Below are 27,624 nucleotides of genomic sequence, written 5' to 3' on the forward strand. Positions count from 1 at the left end.
AGAAAGCAAGAAAGTATTCACATAATAGAAATAGCAACTTGACAATTGCACACTTCTCTTAGTTGAAATGATTATCAATTAGCAATGTGTTAACTGCCAAAGTCACTTTCATCTGATTATTGTCTTAATGGCATTACAAGGCAAAGGAAAATGGGAGGATGCTCTGGAAAGCTTGCTTATGATGTTCATTCAATTTCTGTTATTGACTAATTTAGCCTCCTCTCCTCTTACTCGTGTACTCTGTCATGTGCTGTTAGGGCCTTTGCTTGACAGTTCTTACAGAATGCAGGGCAAATTCAGCCACACAATCTGACCTATGTTCATACCGTATCTGCATCCTTGAGGACTAGAATTATAATTATGAGTTTAAATACAATGTTGTCACGCCAGAAGTGGCAGTCATGTGTCTACTAAGAAAAACACTGGCCTGGAGTTTAAATAGCCCAGGGCAGTGCTCACTTTAAACTTTATTTTTGTGAGGAGATTATTGATGCTAGGGCTTTTCAACTTGCAATTAAGAGATATCTGAGATCATCATTTAATAAGAACTTCAAATTACCGTCCTTTAGGGATGATCGCACTTAACCTCCCTGTCATCATAATGTGAAGCCATTTATTGATAAACCCTTCTTAACTTCCATAATAGCCTGGTGCAGCTTTTTTTATTCCGGCTGCCAAAATATTTCAAAATATTAATGGGCGGGCTCACCCGAGATCAGCCTTGACTCTCTTGTTCTGCCCCACTGTCTTTAAAAGCTGTCAGTTTTGCTCCTATTACTGTTTAATTAATGTATCATTACAACTTTTCTCCCCATGTTATAGTATCATTCTATACTGCTTTACATCTTTCAATGTTTGGGATATTGTTACTAGTATGAGTACTGGAATGACTCACATGCTCAGTTCCACACCTGAATGTAAATGATACGTTTATATTTTTAATGTCCCCTTTTTTCAATACAGTGCAACAGTCATAATGTTGTGTAAATGGAGGTATATTGCAAAATAACATTTTGATGAATGTTTGTCAGTTACATGTAGGGATGGGTATCTTTTGAAATGTATCGATTCCGATTCCGGTTCTTATCTATTCCCCGTTTAGATTCCAAAATTGTAAAAGAAGGAGGTCAAACGTTTAGATAACAAAAATATCTAAACGGTCGTCAGCGGCTGGCTGACGACCGGCCGTTCTGTGATTCTCCAGGACACACAGATGGCCAGTCCGCCCTTATCCTGTATTCCACCGGGTCACCGTGGCGCAGACGGACCCGGTGGAAAACAGAGTCTACCGCGTTTAGGAACCGTTAAGCAGAACCGAAATTGTGTATTGTGTATGGGTATCCGGCATTTTCTTATCGGTTCCCATCTGGAACCAAGTTTCGGTTCCCAACCCTAGTTACATGTCAAATAAACATTTACAAAATTAGGTTTGACTTCCATAGTACAAAAAGGGCTCCTCCTGTTTGCATCCTAAGGTTAAAAACAAGTTTCATTTGAGATTTTGCGGTTTATATATGTGTTGTTTTATTAATGGACCCTCCTTTAGACTTACACCCATTCAAATAGTGTCCCAGCTTTCTGCCAGATGCATGCTGAGTTAGACAACTATTGGTTGGTGTGTACAATGAATTAATAATGTATTCAGATTGGTCCGTCAATACCTTCACAATTTAATTAGCATGTTTCTCAATAAGTTGGTAGAGCTGATGTGAATGAAGGCAGAATGGCAGAGCTGATTCAGCTTTTGTAACAAGATAGCAAGCACAGTGACATGTAAAACAATATGTGCCTGGGCTTCAGATGAATAGTCTAAGGACACTTTGCTATACAACATATACACGTTTAGTAAATAAATGAAAGAGCAAACCATCTTCTTTAAATCATCTGAGTTTACACTGTTATCTATTTTATATATATATTCGTTTTTGTCTAATATTTAATTGCTTAGTTCTTGACTTGGTAATCTTTTTCTTTACCCCCAATGTTTATTGCTACCCAGGAAATGTGTATGTTTGGTTACTCTTGCCCTAAAGCTAGTAATAATGGACAAATCTTCTGGGAAAGTAGGGCATCCAAAGGTGGAAACAATTGCTGATACAAATCCTAGGTATACAACTGGTATTTCCTCCAAAATACTGTTAACTGAACCACTGCAAGTCTGCAAACTCCCCAGGCTCACACAGTCAGTGAATTTGATGAAGCCTCTTAGATTAGTGTACAGTAGTCCAGGTTTAGGGTGCATTCACACCTAATAGTCCGCTTCTCTGGTGCGCACCAGACGACAGTTTGTTACATTGTTTCATTTTTCAGAAGGTTCGGTTTGCGTTCACACGGGCAAAACTCAAACGGACTATAAACTTTAAACATAAGTCATGTGCGCGGAAATGCTGTTCAACCATTGGTCAGACATTAAGGGGGTAAAAACGCAAATCCCGGCAATTTCTACTGGAGCCTCCGCCATGGAGAATCGGCACTTTCGGCAGGTTATTCTCATGCTGCTGTTAATCTGGAGATCAACAGACAATAACGGCCCGCGCATATGATTATATAATCAGACAACGTCCGTTAAAAAAACATTATAAAACGGACAAGTCAAATCAAGCAATCTGATTGGTTCTTAGCCGTGGTATACGCTCAGTATATCACGGCTAAGAACCAATCAGATTGCTTGATTTGACTTGTCCGTTGATTTGACTTGTCCGTTGGTAGAATTGTAAATTACTTTTCACAACAAGTCAGTATCCCTCCGCGCCTGAGAAAAACAGTATACAGTTGGGCTGAAAAGCAAATTACACGCCCCTTAGCTGTGATATAATGAGCATATACCACGGCCTGTCGTGAGCTATTGCTTAATTATAACACATATAATGAGTGACGTTCTGCAGTAAGGAGGGACATTTCACAGACGACAGGTGTTCTTACTTTTATGTAGCTGACGGAGAATTTTTACTTTACACGACACTGTTCAACACTTCATTCTGCTTCACTCTTTAACTAAACAACTGCGGATGTCTTGAAAGACTCTTTCGCTAAAGATTTTAAAGACATCCGCGTTCTTGTGACACATAAATACTACGCTTCCTATGTTTTGGTGCGGACTGCGTTCACACCAGCAATGAACCGCTCCAGGGTTCGCAAGCAAGCTCTCCGAGACCACCTATTTTAGCAGACCAGAGTCCGGTTGTTTAGTTCACTTAAGAGGTCTAGGATTGTGTTCACACCGACCCAAATAAACCGCACCAAGCTGCTAAACGCACCAGGGTTCGATTCAACCGGACTATACAAGGCAGGAGTGAACGCACCCTTAGACTTACTCCTAGATATCCTCATTCCATTTAATGAGCATCTTCAGAGCAATTTCCCTCCACCTTCTGTTGTCTCTGACAAGGAGAACGCTGAGATTTAGTGGTAATAAAAAAATGTATTTGCTGCTCGGACATGTTGATGAGTGTTGTTGACTGTGAGGGTCCAGTTCATTCCAGAGCAGAAACTCCCCTTACAAAGAACTGAACAACAGACTCGTACTTTCCATATACAAATACCTCCTTACTAACTCCTTTGTTGAGTTCATTGTTATTTCTCATGTCTAGACATTTCAAACAAACAGACAGAAATTCTCTTTGAACTCACCGCAAACATTCAGGAATATACATACCACATGCATATTAATTTCCTGCAGCTTCTGACAGTCTCTCAAACCTCCCTGAACATTGGTCACACATCACTTATTTCCATCTACAAGTCGCTTTTGTGCAGTTCTGAGACTCCCAATGCAACAGAACATGAATATATGCAAATATGGGAGTCTCATTATGCATCTGACTTTCCTTTGGTTCAATCTGTCAGTTTTAATGGGTCATTTACAATTGAATTACAAAATGTTTGATGTTTGATTGACAGTTTTGATATTTGGATTGTGTAAACTATTGACAGACAAGTCAACCAGCTGTCAAACCCTCCTGGTCTGCCAATAGATGATCCTTCACATCTTGCCCCTTTCGAAACAGCACAGACAAGCTCACAGTCTTGATTTTAAAGCCAAGCTTAGACTTCTTATTGTAGTGGTGTGACGGGAGTTCTAGCTGTGTTTGGGGGGGTTGATTTGTGTCTTAGTTGATTGGGCTAAAAAAAGCAATATAAAAAGACAATGCCCAGAGTGGTCTCCATTATCAGGAATCAATGGACGACCACTTCATTGACATTATCCCCCTTATGCTATGATGATAAATCCATGTTTTCAAAGGATTGATCTAAACCTGGAACAATCGTTGCCATCCAATAAGCGTCTTTATCTTGGGAGATGTTCACTACCTCAGTAAATAAGATGAACCTTAGATACGACTTGGCAAAAGGAGATATTTCTAGTCCACGCAGCTCACTAAACCCTTTGGCTCACATAAGCAAGAAAGCTTAAGTTGTTTTAACAAGGTTAGAAGTCAATAACTTTACATACGTTTGATGAACAGCAAATATATTTGTATCAAGCATCATTTCCTAAATATTAATATCAAGTTTATCACAAATGTTTACTATTGGTAGGAATCTGAAATAGTGAGTTTAATGAGAATGCTAAATGATCAGCTATGCAATAAAAATGATCATTACATTTTGAGAAACAGTGTTGAACCCCTCGCAGGCTCTCATTCAGGGCATCAACGGTTTAGTTTTCAGAATTGGTTTGTTTACAAACACATTTGTTCTTTTTTAGTGTAGACCTCCTCTTTTTCACCGTCTGTTTGAGTGAATTATCCCAGTCATCATAGTTGCAATATTTCCTGATTTGGCAAAAATAAATGTTAGTTGTTTGCATAAGATTAAGGTGTAGCAATAAATACATTGCAAAATCAGAATTTAACAGCAAGCTCAATCATTTAGGATAGTGCACAAACAGTCTCATCACTAGAACTACTTAATATTCTCAGACATTATTATACAGTACACCCTGCAGCCAATCAGAATCAAGTACTGTATTACTCATACCCTGGTACAAAGATTATTTCAAGACTGGTGTCATGGGATGCGGAGCGAATTGATGCTGTGGCCAGGCCGTCAACATGATATGTAAGAAAAGCCTTGTTGCCATCTATTCAGTCAGTGAACTATTACGCCCTTTGAGCACCAGGAAAATCGATTTATAAATGCAATGTATTATTATTATTATGATTACTACCAGGCATCAGTTTAGTGTGAGGGTCAGCGTAAAGCTACTGTATTTATAACCTTCTCCACCTCTCTAAAGCCAGAAAGGCGCTCCCATTATATTAGTTTACTCCTGTGCTGATTCTAAGGCCCACCTGTAATAAAACATAACCACTATATTTGTATTCGTTATGGCCCTTACAGAGCATCACAGCTTTAAACACACAGTTTGCAGTAATGTAGGTTTGATCTTGAGGAGGATTTAGTTCAGCCAGATCTTTACAATAAAAAACATTCTCACTGGTAATTTTCCCCTAAGATAAAAATATATACTGGGCACATCTCTATTGGTTGCAAACACAGAGACAAGCACATTGTCACACGACAGGGAGCAGCAGGTTGAGATTTGAGAATGAGATTGAGGAAAAATTGTTCTATTGCTTCAGAGTATCTGTTTTCCTCCAAAAGCTGTATACATACAAAGGCCTATTTGTCAAATATGATACTGATACTTAAAGGCAATCTGTGCTGCAAAACTGTTTGTGTCACCCTGTTGCTTTTATAGAAATTGGATTTAACTAAAAATGGATTGTGTGTGTGTGTGCTTGAGCGAATTGCTTTTTTTTATTGAACAGGCATGGACCAGCAATTGTAGAAAGGCAAATTATCCATTTGTTACAAGGAAGAATTGCTGTGTTATTCGTAGTGTAAATGTGTTGTTTTATTTCAAACCCAAAAACCTCCTTTTTCTGTATATCCAATATTTTCTTCAGCTAAAAACTGAATGCAAATTCAATCAGTTCCAAAATGATTTCCACATAATAATCTCTAACCTATTTTTCTTGTTCTTTTGCATATTATTCCAGTTATTTATTTATGAAACACTGTGAACTAAAACAGTCATTTTAAAGATGTATTTTGTTTCTAATGCAAATAATTGTATGTTTTGAGTATTATGAATTCTTAAAGCTGTTCTATTTGGGTTTTGGCTTTTAGGAGGAAGCAAAACATGAAAATCAAGCTTTAGCTATGGCTAAACAGTTCCCTAATAAGCATCCAGTGTTCTGGAGCAACGTTATTATCCCATTTTCCAGTTAATACAATCTTGGCTTAACATCTATTGTGTTTTTTATTTTGTTTCTTAATTCCCTCTGTTCTTAGCCCCCTCAACCTGTTTTGGTCAAAGTCAGGTAACATTTTTCAAGGCACTGACGTACTTTTCTTCTGTAGAAAAAAAAATCTGTAGTTCACAGTCTTTTTTATCCTATATCTTTTTCAAACTGTGAAAGAAAAAGCTATGATTTCAAGTAGTCCCCCTTTTTTCTGATTTCATCCCCCCATCTCTGCCTCCTTGGCTTTTCTGTGAGCAAAGAAACAAAAGAAGAGTTACAATAGCCAGCATTTTATTTCACGATCCTCACAGCCTATTCAGTATTCAGTGGAGGCTTATGCTGAAAATGCAATGGGTATGTATGCAGTATGATTGCCTGTCTCTCTACCCTTTCTAGCCAACTCACAGTAAAAGTAATCTGTACCATTGTTCTCTTCATTCCTCCACAGCGCAGTCTCTGCAGTGGGACTTTAAATATGTTCCTGATTTTGCACTGAGGAAGAATTATCACAGTGTTATATTGTTTTAAAAGGTTTCTGTACAATTTTAGTGTCATGAAGACTTAATATATGTCCAAATACTGCAGCAATGGACATTCCAAATGTCCAAATACTGCAGCAATGGACATTCCAAATCTAGCATTTAATATTTATTTTAAAATGTTTGGTTCCAGACAGAGTACAAAACCTGCCTTTAAGTAAATTTTTGAGGACATTAGTGGACTTTAGGCATGAAGGGGCTGAGCTGCTTGTGATATAAAGTTCACATATTGAGAGAGAGGAGATCTGGAGACTCAAATGAAGTATTTTGTCCATATATCTTTAAAATAAAGGATACATTAATCAAGACTTACAGTATGTTAACAGGTCTGAACATTAAAAAATCTTTGCACTGTTGGTTTTCAACACACATAGTTTGTTCATATATATATCTATACAGGACAGAATATAAATGTATGATGTACACCCGAGGGTACCAAGGCAACTCACTATTCATCTCTTTTTCCTAAATGCCCTCACCTCTTACTTCTCCTACTTGTTAACTCTGTTGTCTCTGTCTTCGAATCCCAGGCTTTACTCATATATTTCCTCATCCTAATCTACTCACTTTCTTTTTTTTTTTTATTCTTTATTTATTTGGGGTCACATTATAGTACAAGTACAGTTTTTCAAATAATATTTTTTTAGAGACCCGAAAGTGACAAATGAAATAGCAAACAAAATTACGGTAATCAAAGTAAAATAAAAATGAAAAAGTAAACAGGGGTTGTTTGAAATAGCAAATGTCTACACATGTACATATGCATACATATCAACATACATATATACATTCAATACACATACATGTGACCATACATACATATTTAATCGGTGTATAGAAACAGTCAAACAAGGGACGGTCGTCTTTGGGATATGTAAATTCTCCACTTTTTCCATATTTCTTCAAATGTGTTTTCCTGAAGCCTCATTGAGAAGGTGATTCTTTCCATAACATAGATTTCATGGATTTTGTCGTACCAGTTGTCAAGAGAAGGGATATCCGCTTTGAGCCATTTTGTAGTTATTGCTTTTTTTCGCTGCAACAGTAAGAATTCCAAATAATTGTTTTGTTTTGGAGTTTGTGGGGATTGAATGTACGAGCCCAAATAGAAATTCGTCCCAGTTTAAAGGGATTTTTTCCTGTAGTATTATTTCAATTTCGATATGAATCTTTTCCCAAAAAGTTACTATTAAAGGGCAAGCCCAAAACAAATGGTAGTGATGTGCTAACTGAGAACCACATGTCCTCCAGCAGCTGGGGGGCCCTAGGTGATGTGATGACTGAGCAGGGCTGAAAAAGTACCTGCTCAGCATCTTCCAACTAAACATTCTGTAGGTGCCTGAGCTCGAGATCTTCCATTGAAAAGTACAGTAATTTGTCCAGACTTCGTCAGGGATGGTTTTTTTGGTTTTGTTTTCCCATTTGTGTTTTATATAGAAAGTATTTTCCTTTTTAATATCTTGAAGAGCTTGGTAAAGTTTTGAGATTACTTTCATCCCTGTGTCTGATGTGTATGCACTGGTGAAAACTATTAAAGGGTTTTTAAGGGCCTTCTGGCTGTCTGACAGGGAACTATTTAAGTAATGGCGTACCTGTAGAAATCTAAAAAAATCACCGTTATTCAATCCATATCGTTTTTTTAGTGTTTGAAAATCAAACATGGTTCCTTTGCTGAAAAATGTGCAATATGAAGTAAGGCCATGTTTGGCCCAATCTTTAAATGTTTTATCCAGCTTGCCCGGGGTGAAATCAAGATCATGTGAGCACCATCTTAATATCTTCATTTCCTCCAGCAAGTCACTCCTGGCAAGGACCCTTAACCATAATTTTAAAGAGAGGTTTATCCAGCGGTTATCTTTTTCCAGTAAGTTTTTAACATGTCTTTTATCCCCTAACCTTGCCTCGATGGGTACTCCTCCTGATACATTATTCTCAATTTCTTTCCATCTAGCTCACTTTCAACGTGACAGCATTCAAGGCAAGTCTGCTTCAGTAGAGTAGCAATAGAGTAGTAGAAATATAGATCAATCTGTGTTTCTGTTTTTCACATCAGGAGCTTAACTCAAACTGACAAATTAGATTCAGGAGTCTTGAAAACGAGGGCAAGTCAAGTTTGTTTTTTTACTCCTGTATTGAGTTTATTGGAATTTGTGTTGAACTCTGACATGAATGAGCTGATCTCACTGAAGAGCCATTCGTTTGACAGATCGCCAATCCAATGCTTGCCAAGGATTCTGTCTTTACTCAATGGTGGTTAGCTTGTGAAGGCATATGTTACAGCAGGGATGGGCAAATTGCGGCCCGCGGGCCACATGCGGCCCCCACCTCCTCTTTTTGCGGCCCTCAGATTAATTTATAAACAACGTAATTAATAAATTAATATATTTTTGTTATTGTTTTTACTTGTAGTAGCCTACTGATATCGTCCACTAGACTCCTAGTTACGTCGCGAGCTGCGTACATGATTTCAAATACCGCAAAAATAATCTGTGTATTGTGTTTGTTTCCCGGGGAAACCCTCACAAGAAACACCGGCTGATGTTATGTCTGCTGTGACGTTAAGTTGCCTCTTGTAATTATGCCTTTACAAGCTTAAAAGTTGTATTTATCATCTGAATTTGGCGAAACAAGTTTAATATTCTTAAAACCAAGACTTTGTTTATTTGAAATCAGATGAAAACAAACTGTCACGGACCCTGCCGTGTTATCTATGATTACTACGCTTTTCATTCCTAATTCAGCGGGAGGGAGGGGGAGTGGCGCTGAGGAACAGCAGAGTGCGGGCTGACAGGTGTCTGTGCAGAGACTGGCTACAAGTGTTTTAGGTTCAAGTTAGACAAAGTTAGTGTTCATGACTTCATGTTTATGTCATCTTAATGGTTAATCTCAATACACACACATTTTCCGTGCTTTCCAATAGTTTAAAATAGTTTTATTCCACTGTTTAATAACCTATTCAATACAAACATGCCACTTGTAAAAATGGAATAACATTTCTGTGAACTGATATGTGTTTAGTGAGCTTATTAGAGGATGTTCCCATTTTTTGGGGATGTTCCCTTTGATTGTAAAATGTCAATGAAGATGTCAGACTTAGTATATTTGTTAATAATTACCGTACATACAACACATGGAATGTGTGTGTGTGTGTGTGTGTGTTCCAAGTGAGTCTGCGTCCCCGTGGTGGCCAGTACATCAATGATGTGGCCCCCACCACCATCAAAGTTGCCCATCCCTGTGTTACAGTATCTTAGCTACCATTGACATTGATTTTCCATACTTACTTCCATGGGTATTGAAACAGTTGCTTGTTTTTTGTTAGAAAAGAACATCTCTCTTTTGCTTGAATCTTACCTGCTTCTGTAAAATCAAGTATGGGCTTTTAGTTGTGCTGCTCTAGGGTCTGGCTAATTAGACAATAAAGAACAGTAATCCCCCTGTGTGCATAATGGTATAAGCTGCAAGGAATTGTCAGTACTCAATTCCTTGTGAAACAGTCCCTTCATTCTATGCTGTTTTTCACCTTCTCTAAAAATCTCGGGGGAAGACTCTTGACAGCTGTTATTTGCATAGTTTCCCCAGCAAAGGTCTCTGAAATGATCGTGATGTGTTGACAGTTGGATGCAACTTTCCCCAAAGGCTCTCCTGAGCAATAACTCAGAAAGGTAGTCTTAAAAACCCGCCAAATGTTAACATCAATATAAACGGTAGGCGGACGACATCAAAGTGAACCTGATGTAAACTCTTATTTCCGTATTCATGTTGCTGGGGTTGGGGATTTGATATCCTCTTGCCAGTGTAGGCCATTAATCCTGAAATATTTTCCAATGCCAGAAATGAAGTGCAATATTTATCTGTAAAACTCTTCTGTCAATAAACTGGCTTTATTTTACTTTTCATATTCAAATAAGCTCAATAAAAAGGCATGCTGTTGCAGCCTGAGTGATTCTTTTTTTTGTTTTAGGGAGGCACAAACATAAACGCACATACTGTACGGACATTGCTGAATAGAAAAATAATCATAGACTTGTGGTTGCCACAGGCTCATGTAGTTTCACAATGATTTACAGCCACTTTCCTGTGAGTTGCTATAGAGCAGATTGCACTTATTCACTTATGCACTTATACCCATCTGAAAAGAAAGTTCTAGAGGGGGGAGTGAATAAGTGCAAAGATATTCTTTGGATATAACGTAATTGATCTCTTTTGAAAGTTTTAGATGGGGGAGTGAATAAGTGCAATCTGCCCTATAGCAACTCAGTGATTACAGTTAATTACAGACATTATTTTTGCCCTATTAGATGCTTTATAGCTATACTTTATTCTTTCCTGAAACATTTGGTCCATGTATTACATATATTCTACCTTCAATGGCTTTTCTGACATCAAAAACATTTTCACTGACAAGCGCATTGGCATGTTCTTACACAAAAACAGAAAATGTTTTTCTGTCTAGGCATAAGATCATCAGTGTTATCAATGTGCTGCTGAGATACATTTTATGTAGAAAGAGTGCAGAGTGCATAGGATACAACTCAGCAGCAGTTTACTCACAAGAGGCTACATAAGAATTAAAGAAACAAAATAACAATTCCTCACACACAAAACACAACACCTTTTTTACTGCCTACAGGAAGCTAAACTTCTCTGTTGTGTCCCTTGTGTTGTTGTTAACATCTTCAGCAATGCGGCAAGCTGCTACCAGTTTTTGCAAGACCTTCACTGGGTCTTCTGCCCCAACTCTTTGATTCTGTCCTGTAGTGATGTCCCAGTGGCCCGCTGAGACACTTCCTCAAACCCAGAAACCTAAGCTCCCGAGACAAATGTGTACATTTGATGAAATACGCCACAAAGGTAAAGGCACAGCACATTGAACTGCCTCCTGATGAAAATGCCATTGTGGCTACATTTGCACCTCTGTCGGCTCTGTGCCTGTACCAAAATATAAGCCCTGGTCTATTGAGTGTAGCTGCACCAATCTTGCAGACTCTTTGTTTGTCCTGTCCAAAGTAAAGTCCTCACAGCTCCAGCAATATTTTCTAACCTCTCTATAGAAAGAAAGACAAAAAACAGTTTATTCTCTGTAACATAAGCACTGACAAGAAGTCAGCAGGCCTTCTTTCTTTGGTTTTATCACAACCACTCACTCCTTTCATACCTTTTAATAAAGATTAAATACCAAAGCCGAACCTTTAAAATATATATATTTTATCAAGCATCCAAGAATAATTTCAAGGCACTGCAACGATTCAGAATAAGACTATAAATACCCTTAGAAAAATGTTTTTGTACACAATATCGTGTTCGGAAATAAATGATTGCATGTTGTGAATTGTTTTCAGATTTGTTTTTGGTCTCTATCAACTCCTTATCGAAGCACTTTTCTATTTAGCTGCTAAGTTGTCCACCATGTTCACCAGTTAGTTTCTAACTGTGTCTGTCTATTTTGTGCTCGGCAAGTAATGTGCAGCGTTTTAAGAGCTTTTTTATGAGAACAGCCTCCTCCTGCAGGGGAAAATTACCCTTTAAGAGCAATTAGAATTAACCAAAAGACCTAATCACAATACGTCAAACTTTGATTATAGCTGCTCTAAACCAATTTAATTCAATCTGGCATTGAACCTTGTATAATCTTTTTCAAAATTGTTGGGAAGTGTTTTGTTAACTGTGCAAATGTAGATGTGTCTTAGTTACAGAATAAACCTAGACCTGCTCCCAGACTCTGGAACTCCCTCCCCTCGTACATCCGACAGTCAGACACAACAACATTCAAATCCCAATTAAAAACCCACCTGTTCCAATCCGCCTACTCACTGTAGTGCTCCCCATTATATGTTTAATTTGTGTCAACTTGACTGTCTCCTCCGTGATTTCCTGTTTGTGTTTTTATCATGTTCTGTTGCCCATTAGCGTTTTCTTTTCTTTTTATCAAATTGTATGGTATCCTTGGGTGTCCTAGAAGTTAGCCACCGTATCAAAGATAACTAAACTTATCTAATTTACTTTGTTTCATCTTCGTTTGTTGTGTGAATTGTATTCTTTTAAAGCAACTTTGAGTCCTTAGAAAAGCGCTATATAAATGAAATGTATTAGTATACCAATATCAATACATTTTCTTTTTGTCTGCTGTGTAATTCAGAATCTACCTTCATTTAATGGGTGGGAAACTATTGAATATGCATGTTGTAGCAGCTTGGAGAGGTAATACATGTAATAACAGCTGCTACCAAATCAGCGCTAACTACATTTCCATGTTTTCAATTAAGCAATAAATGAAATAATTCTGCAGTGTGGGTCCAGGTTAATAGATGGAGCAATTATTCTGAACACGGACAAAATTATTGTAAATAAATTTCACTCACCCTTCACTGGTTTAAATGTGTGTCATGAGGGCTCATTAGGAAATCTTTGATAAATACAGACCTAGCTTCACCTCCAATTAAACTGTTCCCCTGGCTTAGAACATTATGTATTTTAAAGGCCCCAAGGTACCTATTTATGCTCCTTACTGTCGGTATCTTGAAAGAGAACTAGAACCAACTTTCTGATTTATCTTTTCTGCAACTACTGCTCTTTTATATTTCCCCTTCCACACATTACTGTTAAATCATTGTGTTCCTAAACCAGTAGGAGTGAGTTCGAAACCACAACATAAGAATCACAGGGAACACAATGTTGACACATGGCACACAATATCATGGTAATACCTTCAGCTACTGTGATTTTGGCATTTTAGCTGATGTAAGCCTTGGATGCCCTTTCGACAGAAGTGACATGAAGAGCAAAACATCAGATGTTCTGGAAACAGTGTCCAATTGGAAACAGAGCTCAACAAATGGTGCCCTGCTGCCTTTGGCAACCAGATATGAACCACCATCAAGTATTTGTCCAGTCAGGTTTGACCTTTTTTGTCAACCACCAATAAAAAAAAAAACACAATTTTGCAATCTTGTGCCTGTGTAAATATGAGACTGAAAACACATGATTAACTCAGAAGGAAACACTGGAACAGGGTAAAAAATAATAGGTAATAAAAAAGAAGCTAAACTAAAAAAATGATGCATTAACTGAAGTGAATAGCCTTCACTAGAAAAGCAAAGAAGAGAGAAGTACATGGGAAAATGGCACAGGGACGAACCTACTTTAGAGTAAAACACAGCAAACAAAGCCAAAAGCCTTAATCTTTCATGACAGACACATGACAGGTTGTCATGGACAGCCTGCGCCCAAGCGTTAAAAGAGGCATCGGAGCTTAAAAGCATGTGAGAAGTTCATGCGCTTCATGCATGGAAGAATTTCCTTTTTCTACTTACATGTATACACTATGACAATGATGCCTTTAAAGTTTGGAAAAGCAGTTTGTGGCTAGGATTTTACCAGTTTGATATTTGAAGCCTACTGCAAGCAGAAAGCAGGAAGTATTGGACGTTTTGTCCAACAAAAAAAACAATACACAGCAACATAAAAAAACACACTACCATTAATAATAAAGAAAAACCAGCAATGGGGAAAGAAAAGTCATTAATTCTCCTTTGGGCCTCAGATACTGTATACTTACCAGCAGTCTCACACTCTAACTATCAGATTCCCAGCATGCAACAAGAGAGATAGACAGACTTTGAGGGAGCGAATCAAACTGAGTGTCCGTCAGTTTTATCTGTCTGGCGTACAGCTTTGACTTTTGTGTGTCCCTCTTCTTGTCAGTTGAAGTGTTAATGCTGTACTCTGCTTTGTGCTTCCTTCAGGTGGCTGTGACAGGGGCACCCCCGGGGCAGGACCCATGAGGAGTCATAGAAGATGCTCACAGCCTGGGCGCTTCTGTTCTTCTTAGCCATGTGGGTGAGAAGCACCGCTGGTGGCCCTCTCTCCTTCAGACTAGGTACATTTATACAATTAAATTGCAGTATTTTACAGTCTTGTAGCAGCAGAATAACTGATGTAAAGTCTGACCCATGGTGACCTTGAAAGTGTTCCATTTTTAAAGGTATTTTTTAAATAATTAATAATAATAATCTTTATTTATATAGCACCTTTCATACAACAAGTGCAGTCCAAAGTGCTTCACATAGACATTTCACAGCAAATGTAACAGAATACAGTTACCAGTAAAAACAAAAAATTGCGTAGAGTAGACATATATAAAAAATACAATTAGATTAAATGAATGAAATTGAAATTAAGGATTTAATTTCCCATTTTAATTGAAAAATCTAAATCTGAATGAATTGTACATTTTAGTTATTGAGCTTGACTTTAAACCAAATTGCTGTTGAAATGTTGGCTCAAGTTGACAGCACTGTCAGCTTCACAGTTTTATAATTGGAACATTTGCTGAAGAAATTGAATTGAAAGTCCCTAGTTTCCACAGTCAGACACGGCTTGGGGTATTTACAGCCTATTTTGTAACAGTGCAATCTAAATGAAACTAGCCTTTTCTTCATGGAATATGATCTCAGTCTAACCCCATTGCTAACCCTGTCACTACTGCTGTGGTCTGGGGTATTGTACTGTAAGTTAAGCATCACCACTGCACTGGGGCATTTTTAATGGCACAATACATATCATTTATGGCTTGATCAACGGCATGGTTAAGTCAGAAGCTTGAAAAGTTCAATATAATAGGACAAAGTCCAACAGAAACTACAGTAATACTCTGCTTCTGGAAAATGTGGCAGATCGGTGGACCATGGTTGAAACTGACTAGACGTTGCATCTGAGAGGGCATGGTTCAAAAGTCTCATAGCCTGACAGAGTCAGTGAGTAACCAATGGGAGTTGTTCCTTCTCGTTAACATTCTCCTACAGTCAGCAGGTCTCTGACACCCTGTCACTAGCTCCCCGTCTACCAAAAGTTTGACTGACTGTCTCTTTATCTATTTAAGTATAGACCCCTTGTCTAAGGTGGATATCTCCTTTTGAGAGTGTGTATGGACTGCATATAGGAACAAATGGGAAGTATAGGTAAGGATAGAGAATTAGAATGTGATTTATTCTGAAGCTCACTGTTAGGATCTGTTTATTTTATGTTTTATTTTGGAATTGTCTAGGACTGTCGGCTTCCTGTTTTTCATTCAAGGCCCCTGTCTGTCAATTTGTGTATTTGTTTCCTGTCTGTGTTTTCCCTCCTGTGTGATTACCTGATTCTGTTCACCTGTGTCTTTGTGTTTTCCCTCCCCTCCCCAGCTGTTTCTTGATTGGCCATGTGTGTATTTAAGTTCTTGTTTTCTGTTGGGGTTTTGTGGGTTCCTTTTTGTGCTTAGAGGGAGATAGAGTTCCTGTCTGGTTTTTTGTTGATCCTTTTGCCTTGAGTAAAGGTTTTTTTGCTGTTAAACAATCGTCTGTCTGCACTTGGGTCCTCCCTGCGCTGCTCAACCGTAACAGAAGGAACCCACCAGACAGCCTGTACGAGGTGATGTACAATTTAATGTGCTTTGAAAACGACTGTCGATATGCCTCCAGTGGTGAAGAGAGGCAATCAATTATCTCAACGGCACGCCAAGAAGTAACCTCAAGGCCCTGGTTAAGGGAGTTACTACCCGAGTGGGTGGAGGACTTTTTTGGTAGCTTTGAGGTCAACCTGTTTCCCGGCCTGCTAGCCGCTGGCATGCTAGCCCCCTTCCGGCCACAGTTCCCAACAAGGCTCCTTTCAAGGACCCTTTCGCTGGGTCTCGTCTGGCCTTTGGAGGACCTCTGAGCCTACACAAGGCTTCAAGGCAGCATGGAAGGAAACGCAAGGCCAGGATTCCAGCCCCGGGAGCCATGGTTCCGGCTCCGGTCCCAGCCCCAGCAGCCATGGTTCCGGCTCCGGTACCAGCCCCAGCAGCCATGGTCCCAGCCCCAGAAGACATGGTTCAGGCCCTGGTTCCAGCCCCAGCAGCCATGGTCCCTCCTCTAGTCCAAACTCAAGTCCCTACTCAATTCCCTTCTCTAGTCCCTTCTCTAGTCCCTTCTCTATTCCCCTCTCAAGTCCCCTCTCAAGTCCCTTCTCCAGTCCCTTCTCTAGTCCCCTCTCTAGTCCCATCTCAAGTCCCATCTCCAATCCCATCTCCAGTCCCTACTCAAGTCCCTTCTCTAGTCCCAACTCAAGTCCCTACTCTAGTCCCCTCACGAGTCCCCTCACGAGTCCCCTCTCCAGTCCCCTCTCCAGTCCCCTCTCCAGTTTCCTCCCAAGTCTCCTCTCGAGTTCCCGCTGGAGTTCCCTCTGGAGTCCTCTTTCAAGTCACCTCTCGAGTCTCCTCTCGAGTTCCCTCTCGAGTTCCCTCTCAAGACGCCTCTCGAGTTCCCTCTCAAGTACCCTTTCAAGTCACCTCTCAAGTCCCCTCTCAAGTCCCTACCCAATGTCCTGGTCCGTTGGAGGTTCCGCTGGGGGTCCTGCCAACTCCATGTCCTGTCCCGTTGGGGGTCCCGACGACTACTCTTCTGCCATGGGTCCTGCCAACCCTATGTCCTGTGCCGTTGGAGGTTCCGCTCGGGGTCCTGCCAACTCCATGTCCTGTGCCGTTGGAGGCCCCGCCGACTACTTTTCTGCCGGGGGTCCTTTCAACCCTATGTCCTGTGCCATTGGAGGTTCCGCTTGGGGGTCCTGCCAACTCTGTGTCCTGTCCCGTTGGGGGTCCCGCCAACTACTCTTCTGCCGGGGGTCCTGCCAACCCTATGTCCTGTCCCGTTGGGGGTCCCGCCGACTACTCTTCTGCCGGGGATCCTGCCAACCCTATGTCCTGTGCCGTTAGAGGTTCCGCCATCTACTCTTATGCCGGGGGTCCTGCCAACCCTATGTCCTGTGTCATTGGAGGTCCCGCCAACTACTCTTCGGCCGGGGGTCCTGCCAACCCTAAGTCCTGTGCCGTTGGAGGCCCCGCCGACTACTCTTCTGCCGGGGGTCCTGCCAACCCTATGTCCTGTGCCGTTGGAGGCCCCGCCGACTACTGTTCTGCCGGGGGTCCTGCTGGCTCTATGTCCTGTGCCGTTGGAGGTCCAGCCGACACCTGTTTTGTCGGGGGTCCTACCGGTTCTGTGTCCTGTCCTGTTGGGGGTCCCGCCGACACGTGCTCCGCCGGGTTTCCTGCCGGCACCGTGTCCTGTCCTGTTTGGGGTCCCGTTGACACCAGCCCTTGCTCCGTCGTGGGTCCCACTGGCACCGGCCTGTGTTTAGTCCGGGGTCCCGTCTGCGCCTGACCCGCCAGGGGTTCCAACAGCTCCTGCCCGTCCTTGTGCCTGGCCCCCTGAGTTCCCCAGCCGTGGCCTTCGCCCTCGGGCCCGGCCCCCTGACTCTTCCAGCCGCTGCCTTTGCCCTCATGCCCGGCCCCCTGAGTTCGCCCGCTGTGGCCTTCGCCCCTTTGTGAACTCTGCTTTGCCCCCGGGCCGTCCGCCCGAGTCCCCCTTTTCGACCTCTGTCGTGCCCCGTGCCGCCCTTCTTGACCTTTTAGGGACGTCTGGGATCCGTCCCTTGAGGGGGGGATTATGTTAGGATCTGCTTATTTTATGTTTTATTTTTGGAATTGTGTAGGGCTGTCGGCTTCCTGTTTTTCATTCAAGGATGTTCACCCCCTGTCTGTCATATGTGTATTTGTTTCCTGTCTGTGTTTTCCCTCCTGTGTGATTACCTGATTCTGTTCACCTGTGTCTTTGTGTTTTCCCTCCCCTCCCCAGCTGTGTCTTGATTGGCCATGTGTGTATTTAAGTTCTTGTTTTCTGTTGGGGTTTTGTGGATTCCTTTTTGTGCTTAGAGCGAGATAGAGTTCCTGTCTGGTTTTTTGTTGATCCTTTTGCCTTGAATAAAGTTTTTTTTGCTGTTAAACAATCGTCTGTCTTCACTTGGGTCCTCCCTGCGATGCTCAACCGTAACACTCACAGATTCTGCTACCCTGTTGCCTGCTTTAAATGTATGGCACGGTATTCAACTTTCAGAAACATCTGAGAGCGAAATATGTTGTCTTGGGAAAAGGGCGGAAGTTAATTACTCAAAATCAGTATTCGTACCATGTGGATTTGTGTAAGGCTATTAAAACAGGTCTCTTCTGGTGTCTTGGATTCACTTGTCAACATGATGAAACTGCAGGGCTGAGCATTCATTCCTAGAGAAATTAGTTTCAGTGATGATGAAAACATTATTTACTTCACCTCTGAGAAATTCCCAAGACTTACAGGCTCATAAATGCATATTGGAACTTTATTGCAGCTCCTTTTGCTGATTCCCTCCGCCCGTTAAGTCTCGTGTTTTGTAAGAGAAATAATTATTTTTATTCTTCCAGTATTTTGAGCCTCTACAAGATGTTCAACTGTCATCCCTGAAAAGTATCAACCTTTCTTATTTTTGAACAAGACATGTTTGTATCACTCTCTTCTCGCCTGCTACGTGTCTCAGAGCTCTGCCACAGAACAGCTTAGGTTTGCAGGATCCTTTTGGTAGTTTTGCATATATTGCCCCAAACCATCTTCTGTATTTTGAAAACAACACAGCCTTTAAAGTGTACTGTATCAACAAGACTATGAACAAATCATTCCTTGTTTGTGAATATTGTTGGATAAATGAGCCCCATGTCTCTGTTTTCTTCTCCGGCTTTCTCTTTTACCCTCCACCTGAATGTACCAAACCTCTGCAGAGATGGTTGTTTATGTTTATCTCAGTCATGTAGCATTGCTGATGGATAATTAGACAGTTGGCCTGTTTTTCCTTTTCTTCTAATGTGATCTGCGTACAGCAGTCTCTCTGCCAGTGTACTGTCAGTATGTGTTTGTGGTTGCTGGGCCTGTGTGTGTGTGCATGCATTTATGCACAAGGCAGTATGAGGCATAGATAAGCACAAGAACAGGCATTCAAAACCACAAAAAAATGTCATTGCACACCAAGGCACGCAAACAAAGCATACCCCCAAACACCACAACAAACTCCCTGCCATTTGCGCTGCAAGAGATGGTATTTAACATGGCTGTCCCCTGGGTCCTGCCTGGCTGGCATAATGTCACTGTCTGGCCTTCTCTGAATGAATCAGGACCAAAAACAACTTCCTGCCCCTGCCATATTCCCCGCGAGGACCAAGCAGCAGCCAGCAGCTCAGTGTAGGTGTGGAACTGGGCTTTGGGCAAGTCCCAGGTTGAATGTACTTTCGCTTACAAATTATCTGGTATGGTAGGTCTTCATGGCCTCTTATCGACCCTCTGATTGGTAAAAACAGATAAAAGGTGGTTTTCATTTGATTTATTACAGCGTTTGAATGGTGTAATTTGCAGTGCTGTTTGAAGTTGTTGCACAGTATGAAAGATTAATTACAAGAATATAGGCCTGAGAGTGTATAAATAATTAAATTTTCTTCAGTATTGCCTTTAATAAGAAACACCACAGAGACAAGGGAAGCTTTAACTAATCATGAATAGCAATATTCCAATAGACAATCCAAGAAGCAAACACATAAGATGTTTGATACAGTATATTAAGTCAAATTGATTCACAAAATGAAAAAAATGATGTTGAGAAAAACCTCTTTCAGCCATGGGTTGAGTAAAACACGAGGAAATCATGAATAATATTACATTGAATCCCTGTTCATTACCATTTGGTGCAGCCAGTTCTTGTTGGTTGTATTCCCCATTAGTTAAGTGAAAGACCGTCTGCCGCCAACATTCTTTCAGCCAATTAACCCCTGCTTACACTTATTTAAATCATTATTCCACACACACATTACTACTATGTTGTCTCTGGTAATATAGGGAGTCTAGGAAAAGAGTAAGGATAACATTAACTTTTATTTGAGTTACTATCATTAACACTGCCAACTTTGTCCAACAGAGCACATAGTGCAAACACACACTGCCTCAGTCATCCTCCCTCATTACCACCACTGAGGTGCCCTTGAGCAAGGCCCATAACCCCAACTGCCCCAGTGGAGCTGCTCAGTGGCCTCAGATCAGGATGTGGTTGTACTGGGCAGAGTTCAGGTCTGAATGTGTTACTGTGTGAATGGGAACAGGGTTCTTTCTACAAAAGAGAGCATCGGCCTCAGTGCAACTCCCCTGAATAAATAAAGATGGAAAAGGATATAAAAGCCAAGTATCTGCTGTCTGAGGATCTCATGGAAAAGGAAGTTGTATAGGAGATGTTTTTCCTTTCTTATATGGCTTGTTTAAATGAACTAAATTAGAACAAAATAATCTGAATATTAAGATAACTAAGGTTTTAAAAAATTGTTTTATTTCCTTACCACAATCAGCTAGATATTCCAAATAGGTGAGTCTTGATTTGCTGTTTTTATCGTTTTGCTTTGACAGACTTGTTGGATTTCTATTCTGTTCAATAATAAATCCAGACAGGCACTGGCATCAGATTGTCTTTTAAATCCCACAATGTCTAAGCATTGAGCTTCACCACAGGGATATCCTCCTCCTATGAGAGCAACACTAAATTTAGCTGTTGTCAGCTCACTGGGGTGCCGTACATTTCCTCAGCAGATATCCTTTTGCTCACCTCAAATATGCCTTTCATACTGGGCGCTGGAGTTCTTTAAGAGCAAGTGCGGTTTCTCTTTAAATGTCAGGATTATTATCGATAGTTATGGAAATCTGTTGAAAGCTTCACACAATGTCTCCAACACCAGATTTGTGTTGTCTTAAAAAATGGATTTGTGGAGTATATCTTCCATGGTATTGTTTTTTTTAAATAGACCAATCAAATGTGCTTTAAAGGTTTTTTTACACAGCTTCAAAATGTATTAAGCATATCAGGAACTACGCTCCGTGTTAATTCAAAAACATTTGATAGAGAAAAACATTTGAATAACACATACGGTTTCACAAAAGCTCTACTCACATAGTCATAGTATAGAGACATACATGGACATAGACATTACAGATAGATAATCATAAATCTATAATACAACCTTTCAAGTCACCTTATATATATATATATATATATATATATATATGTATACATATATGGATCCACCACTGTGTGCATATTCTTCTAAATCTATCAATGTCTGATTTGTGTAATTGATTACTATTGAGTATAATTTGAAGAGATGTATGCCTTGTCAATATACAAACATTTACTGAGAATGAGTTTTGCAAAGGGCAGCAGAGTAACATATTAAAAAAACAGAGATTTTACTGCGTCTGACATTTCATGAAAAATCACATTTCTTATTATTATGTCCTCGGGGAGGCTGGCTCTGTTTGTTGGTTTTTCTTTGCCCAATTTATTCATGTTTTTTTAGCCTCTCAGATGCCCAAGGGCTTTCTTTACAGACGCCTGAATGTTATCAACTTGCTTCTCACTATGCAAAGACGCATTAGTTTCATACTGCGATCATCCCAAATTGTTTGCCACATAAAGTACTTTTATTTTGACTTTTTTTTTAAATCCATATTCTTTTTTCTTCCAGTCACATTCCACACTTAAGCTAATAGACACAGTGAGGTAGATCCTGGTTCACAAAAGATGCTCATATTCATCATTTGTATGCTCAGTCCTCAATCACATTCAAATGACTGCTAACTTAACTGTTATGCCACTGTTAAATGGCAGACATAACTACCTGAGCATATTTTTCTTTATTTTTTTGAGTACATTGACCCGTTTGTGCAATTTTAAACATTAATGTTACCATTTGGCGTATTATATCTTTAAAGCTCATTTTCATCTGCAGTCTCTTATACTACATCATGCATGGCAGTGGAGAGAAAACACACGATGTCCGGAACAACAGTATGTTACAGAAATTAAAAGCTCTGATATTTATATACAAAGCAAAACCAATAACATACAGTCAGAGGTTACAAAGATGAGCAGCTTTGGGTAGACTATTTTTTTTTTTTTCTCTTAAAATTGTTGTTCCAAAAATCAATGTGGCCTTGTGGTTTTGTTCGTGTAATACAGTATATAATGTATATTCCCTGTAGGATCCTTGCCTTTAAAATGTCCTCATACTTTCCATACCTTATGGTCACGTGGCATTTTCTGAAGGCCTGCAAAATTGCTAAAGCTTTGAGCGAGATGGCAGGACAATAGCCTTCCAGTGTCCCCATTGCATTGACAGCCATTGATCCATGTATATGCAGCTGGTCTGGCCTTGACACTTCATCTGGCTTGTGTTTATCGGTGATGAAGAATGAAACAAAAACAATGGCTGCCTTTCTAGCCGAGGATTCTTATATTAATAATAGTATTATTTATTTTCATAAACACCTCTTCTCAGCATGGCCTGAAGGTTACTGAGGCGACGAGTGTGCACTCACCAAAAGTAACATGGCCAAGATTGAGAAGGTCACAATACAAAAATATACATACAAAAAAAGCACCCCAAATGAAATAAACACACAGATATTCACAAGGGAATTGATTTTAGTGTGAACATATAATTATTATTTGTTAAATATATCATGAAATAATTGTTTGCATATACAGTAATTCCTATCAGTACAGGTGGGTAGAATATATTGATGTATGTCATACTAACAGAAAAATAGTGTATGATTTATGGCAATTATGTAGTGTTTAGAAACAGCTTTTGGCTCAGCTGTATATTGCAAGAAAAGAGTTTAAAAAAGTGTATTTTATAATGCTAACAACACAGTATTAGCCCAGGTCTCTGTTATAGCCTTTGAATCAATTACAATCTTACTGATGTTACTGAAGAGGACACATTAGTCCTGTGACAGTCATCTGACAATTAATGTTTCTATATACATCTCTAATTAAGTTGATCACCTAATTAAGAACCTTAATTCTTAAGATAAAACTTATATTATAACTAAATGCTAGGTGTGAAACCTGCTGCTGTACTCAATAAGTTACCGCAAGAAATCCAACCTGAGGCTTGCTTAAGACAACTTTTTTAAATGTTCCTACAAAGCTCTATACGAACACTTACAGCGCACCAATGAGTAGTAAGAGAGGGGCAACTAAACTTTGTTTGCCTATTTGCTCCCTTTTTTGCACTCGTCTTCACCTCTTCACCCATCTTCCCAAAACTGGCATCACTGGATGAGTATGATGTACTAATTCTCACTGGAGGGACCCCTTGTTAAATGAAATACAGCATCAATTAGCACTGTGTCTTTAAGGTTTAGCCACAGCAGAATACTTATAACTGTGTCAAGAAATCTCATACATACATTTCAAATGAGACACTGTTGTTCATTGATCTTGAGTTATTGGACTTGACTCTGTTCAGTAAACTCCAGAACACATTACATCAAAGACATATTAACTTTGAATTATTTGTCTCCAAATGTATTTATTCCAACAACAATGTTACATGGCAACTACATAAATGTCAAAGTATATTTAAGCTTGAAGAACACTAGTGCAGGCAGTATTGGTTGCGGTTTTAAAAGCAGTCATTGTTTCAAACATTGGTCAGAATATGCCGCATGCTCATCTCCTACCTTTCCTTTATACTTTGCTAAATAAAGAGCACACTACATCCTGCTCCGACACTTAAAGTAGGCGTTGGACTGCAGGATCATCTAGTATGCATTTATACACATAGTGGCCTGCACATGTAAGTGTTTGTTCATGTAGGTGTGCACACAGAGTGCAACGTATGTGTGTCCATTCACCAAGGGCATGTAGGGCGGATCGGTTCAATCTTAGACACAGGTAGAGTCTAATAGATTATCCACAAGTCAGCAGCAACACACCGTTTATTGGCTCAGGTCAGCCCCACGCACATTTATAGCGACTTATTAGGGCTGAACCAAGGATGAGTCATAGAGCCTCTAGTCAGGTTTGTTTTGCCCTCATACACTCTTGACTTCAGTTGGCATCTATGAACTCATTTAATTCACTGTAACTGGAAGAGCAGGGAAGGTGGCATATTGGGAGGGAGGAAGAGTAAATAACTGGGAGGGAAGTTTCCTGCGTTGCTGTGAGGCCTCATGCTCTGTTCACACTAACAACATATCAACATCTACCGGTACTTCAACTTTCGACCATGTACTGTAGCGGGCCTCGTCTTGCCATTTTTTCACACATTTTTTCCAGCTGAGAAACCATGTTAGGAGACTTTATGATTAATCTCCTTAAAGTTAATGACACTCAGACATGTGTACTCACAGACCTGAAGCTCCAGGATTAAACTTCTTTTAGGTTACCAATTGTTATAAGATCCAACTGCCCAGTTATCCATGTTTTACTCAGATGGCAGCAAATGTGCCAAATAAAGCTATATATTAACAACCGTGTATTACTAAAAGAAAAATATCCTCTGTTACAGGATGTTTCCTCCGAAGTCACCCAATGAAAAAAATGTTGCTTAGGATTTTTTTGGCTAGTATGAAGCCCATCCACATTCAAATCTCAATATCGCGCGTTGCATGAAAGTGGGAGGGTTTATGATTAATCTCTAAGGTTTTAATTGCCAGGGCAGGTGCTGGGACCCATCATTTAGTTAATGGCAGGAATGGCAGATAGGAGTGATGTTATGCAATTATGCACTCTACTTTGCTCCTAAGCTTACCACATCAATTATTCAGTAAATCTGATAAAGTCACTGTGCAAAGGCATGAAGAGTGTGTGTAAACTGTGTATGTTTCAATCACACACCCCAACACACACTTAACATCCTCATGAATAAATGTCTCCTGGGATTGTTAAAGACAAAGTCAAATGAATGTTTACTTATTTGCTTATGCACATGTGCAAATGATCTATATGAGCTCATAGAAAAAGGTCCTCTATCCACAGCTACACACACAAACATGAAAACATTGGTACTTCAATTATTAATAAAGTAATTACGAGCTATATGAGGGTCTTTGTGGTGTAATGGAGCCTTTCAGATGCTGGGATGGAAGGCTTGAGCTTGGTTTATATAAAGAAGGGCATGGACAGTCATTCTTCTTCCTTACAGTCCCATGGTAGTGTAGAGTGAAGGTCATAACCAGGGCGTTGCACAGCAGAATAATGGCTCGGTTTAAATGGAATGAGGGAATGCTGGTATGGAGATGTCACATTATTTATACTATCACCTATCGATCATCTATGAAATATTACTGTTGGCTGCTGATTAATTATTTACACTGAACGGTAGGGGTAATGTGACATTGAGTCCACACACAAGCGTTAACTCCCATTGCATAGAATAATTGCATTTAATTTGCATTTACAATAAATAACCAATCTAACCAATGTGTGATGCAAGCCCAGTTCATATACTATTAAATCTGCACATTGAATGCAAAACACAACACTACAACAAATACTAACGTTGTGTTAGTTCATTTATGGTAAATAACTAATGATGTGCTGAGGGTGTGGTTTATAGTGTAATGTTTTAAATAGAAAAATATTTAACCTTTTTAAATCTCAACCAAATGTAAAATGGTGCTTCCCTCCATTGAATCTTTCCGAAACAAACCTTGACGACAGCCTTTAAAACAAACAATATAACGATCTTTGCACATTGGATGTTATATTTAAACTTTTCTATAGCAAGCCTTCTTTTATGTACTACTAGCCTACATCCTATGTGGATTACCTTGCATAATTTGCTGCAATATATGCACATATATTGTCTAAGCCATCAAGGATCATGCACACACTTTTTAAGGATTGTAGAACCTACCTACCATCTTTACATTGAAGCAGGTTGTGCTTGATGTTAAAGTTCTTCCTGTTCAAAGTGTCAACTTAAACATGCCTTTCTAATAGACTTCCAATGGGAGGGATGGGGGAAATAATCTGCAGTACTCATTCCCTGAAAATCTTTATTCCAAAATGTACCTCAGGTTAAAGTAAGTTTTCAGCAGCCTGAGTTTACCACATCAAGGGGGTATCTTTAAAAGGTAAAGTTTTTTAAACAGAATTCACTCTTTGTGTTTCCCCGGTGTAAAAGGCACTCATGCTCAGCTGTGGGGGAACGATAGTTAAACAAAGATGTTGTACTAAAAAACTTTGGAATATACTTTTTGACTTGTAAGTTGTAACTAACACTGCTGAGACCTCATACTTGTAGGACTACGATGACTTTTGTCCCCATTATTCATGCTGGTAAGGAATGAAAAACAAAAACAACTAGCACTCAATACTTCCCCTGCATGGAAGAAGAAGAGAAAGTCTTCTACTGTTTATGCCTCGTGACACTCCTAGTTCTCCTAAACAAGGACATCAATTTCCTCTTAGCAGTGGCTTTTGTGCAGCAGATCTTGACTCTCCTTGTCCTTTACAGCCATTGTGAAGAGAGCACATCTTTGAAAGGAATGACAGGATTTGATTTGATTAGTCATGATTCCCCCTTTAAAACCATTTCACACCTGCAGCGTGTGTTCACTGGGCTCCTTTGCTGTGTTAAAGTCTCTTGTCTCAAAATAACTAAATGGGTTGCCACGGCCAACCATGCATGCTCCATGAACTTGTGCCAGTGCTAGCGCTTATGCCTTGAATCATGAAAATATAGCTATAAATGCTCTGCTTTTCCTCCTGTGGAGAGCTGTTATCTATTGGCAGCTAGAGGGAAAATAGCTTTTGTTCACTGAGTTTTCATTAGGGCAGAGCCACATCAATGCCAACATCATACGCATGAATATACTGGCTCATTCATATAGAGAACTTGTCATCAGCTGGCACAGGCATTTTCTCCCTCTCTGTGGCTGCCTCTATCTGGATATTTTTAATTGTGCTGCCAGTAATCTTATTTTCCTGATGTCTGCTCATTTAGCTGCTAGTTACTCTTATACCGGTATAAGATCTTTCTGCTCAGATGGCCACAGCTGAACATGTTCTGTAGCTTCATCTCGTGCAGCATTGCTCATTAAATCAAATGTTTTCCTGTTCACCTGCAATAACTATAAATCAGAATTGTTGTTGTTTACAGTACTGTCACATTTATGTACTGTAAT

The 27,624-nt window shown here is 39.8% G+C and overlaps 1 protein-coding gene across 11 annotated transcripts in view; it reads left to right on the top strand.

Moving 5' to 3' along the window:
• Positions 1–27,624, top strand: part of grik4 (glutamate receptor, ionotropic, kainate 4) — a 283,245-nt gene that overhangs the window by 127,926 nt on the left and 127,695 nt on the right. For all 11 annotated transcript variants that reach the window (XM_079675100.1, XM_079675097.1, XM_079675094.1 and 8 more), the window contains one exon: positions 14,536–14,669. In XM_079675100.1, coding sequence (XP_079531226.1) covers positions 14,588–14,669 — 82 coding nt within the window. In that variant the 5' untranslated portion in view covers positions 14,536–14,587. The remainder of the gene's footprint in view (positions 1–14,535; positions 14,670–27,624) is intronic.

Source organism: Notothenia rossii (genome assembly GCF_949606895.1).
Source record: "Notothenia rossii genome assembly, chromosome: 4".
In the NCBI taxonomy this organism is placed as follows: domain Eukaryota; kingdom Metazoa; phylum Chordata; class Actinopteri; order Perciformes; family Nototheniidae; genus Notothenia; species Notothenia rossii.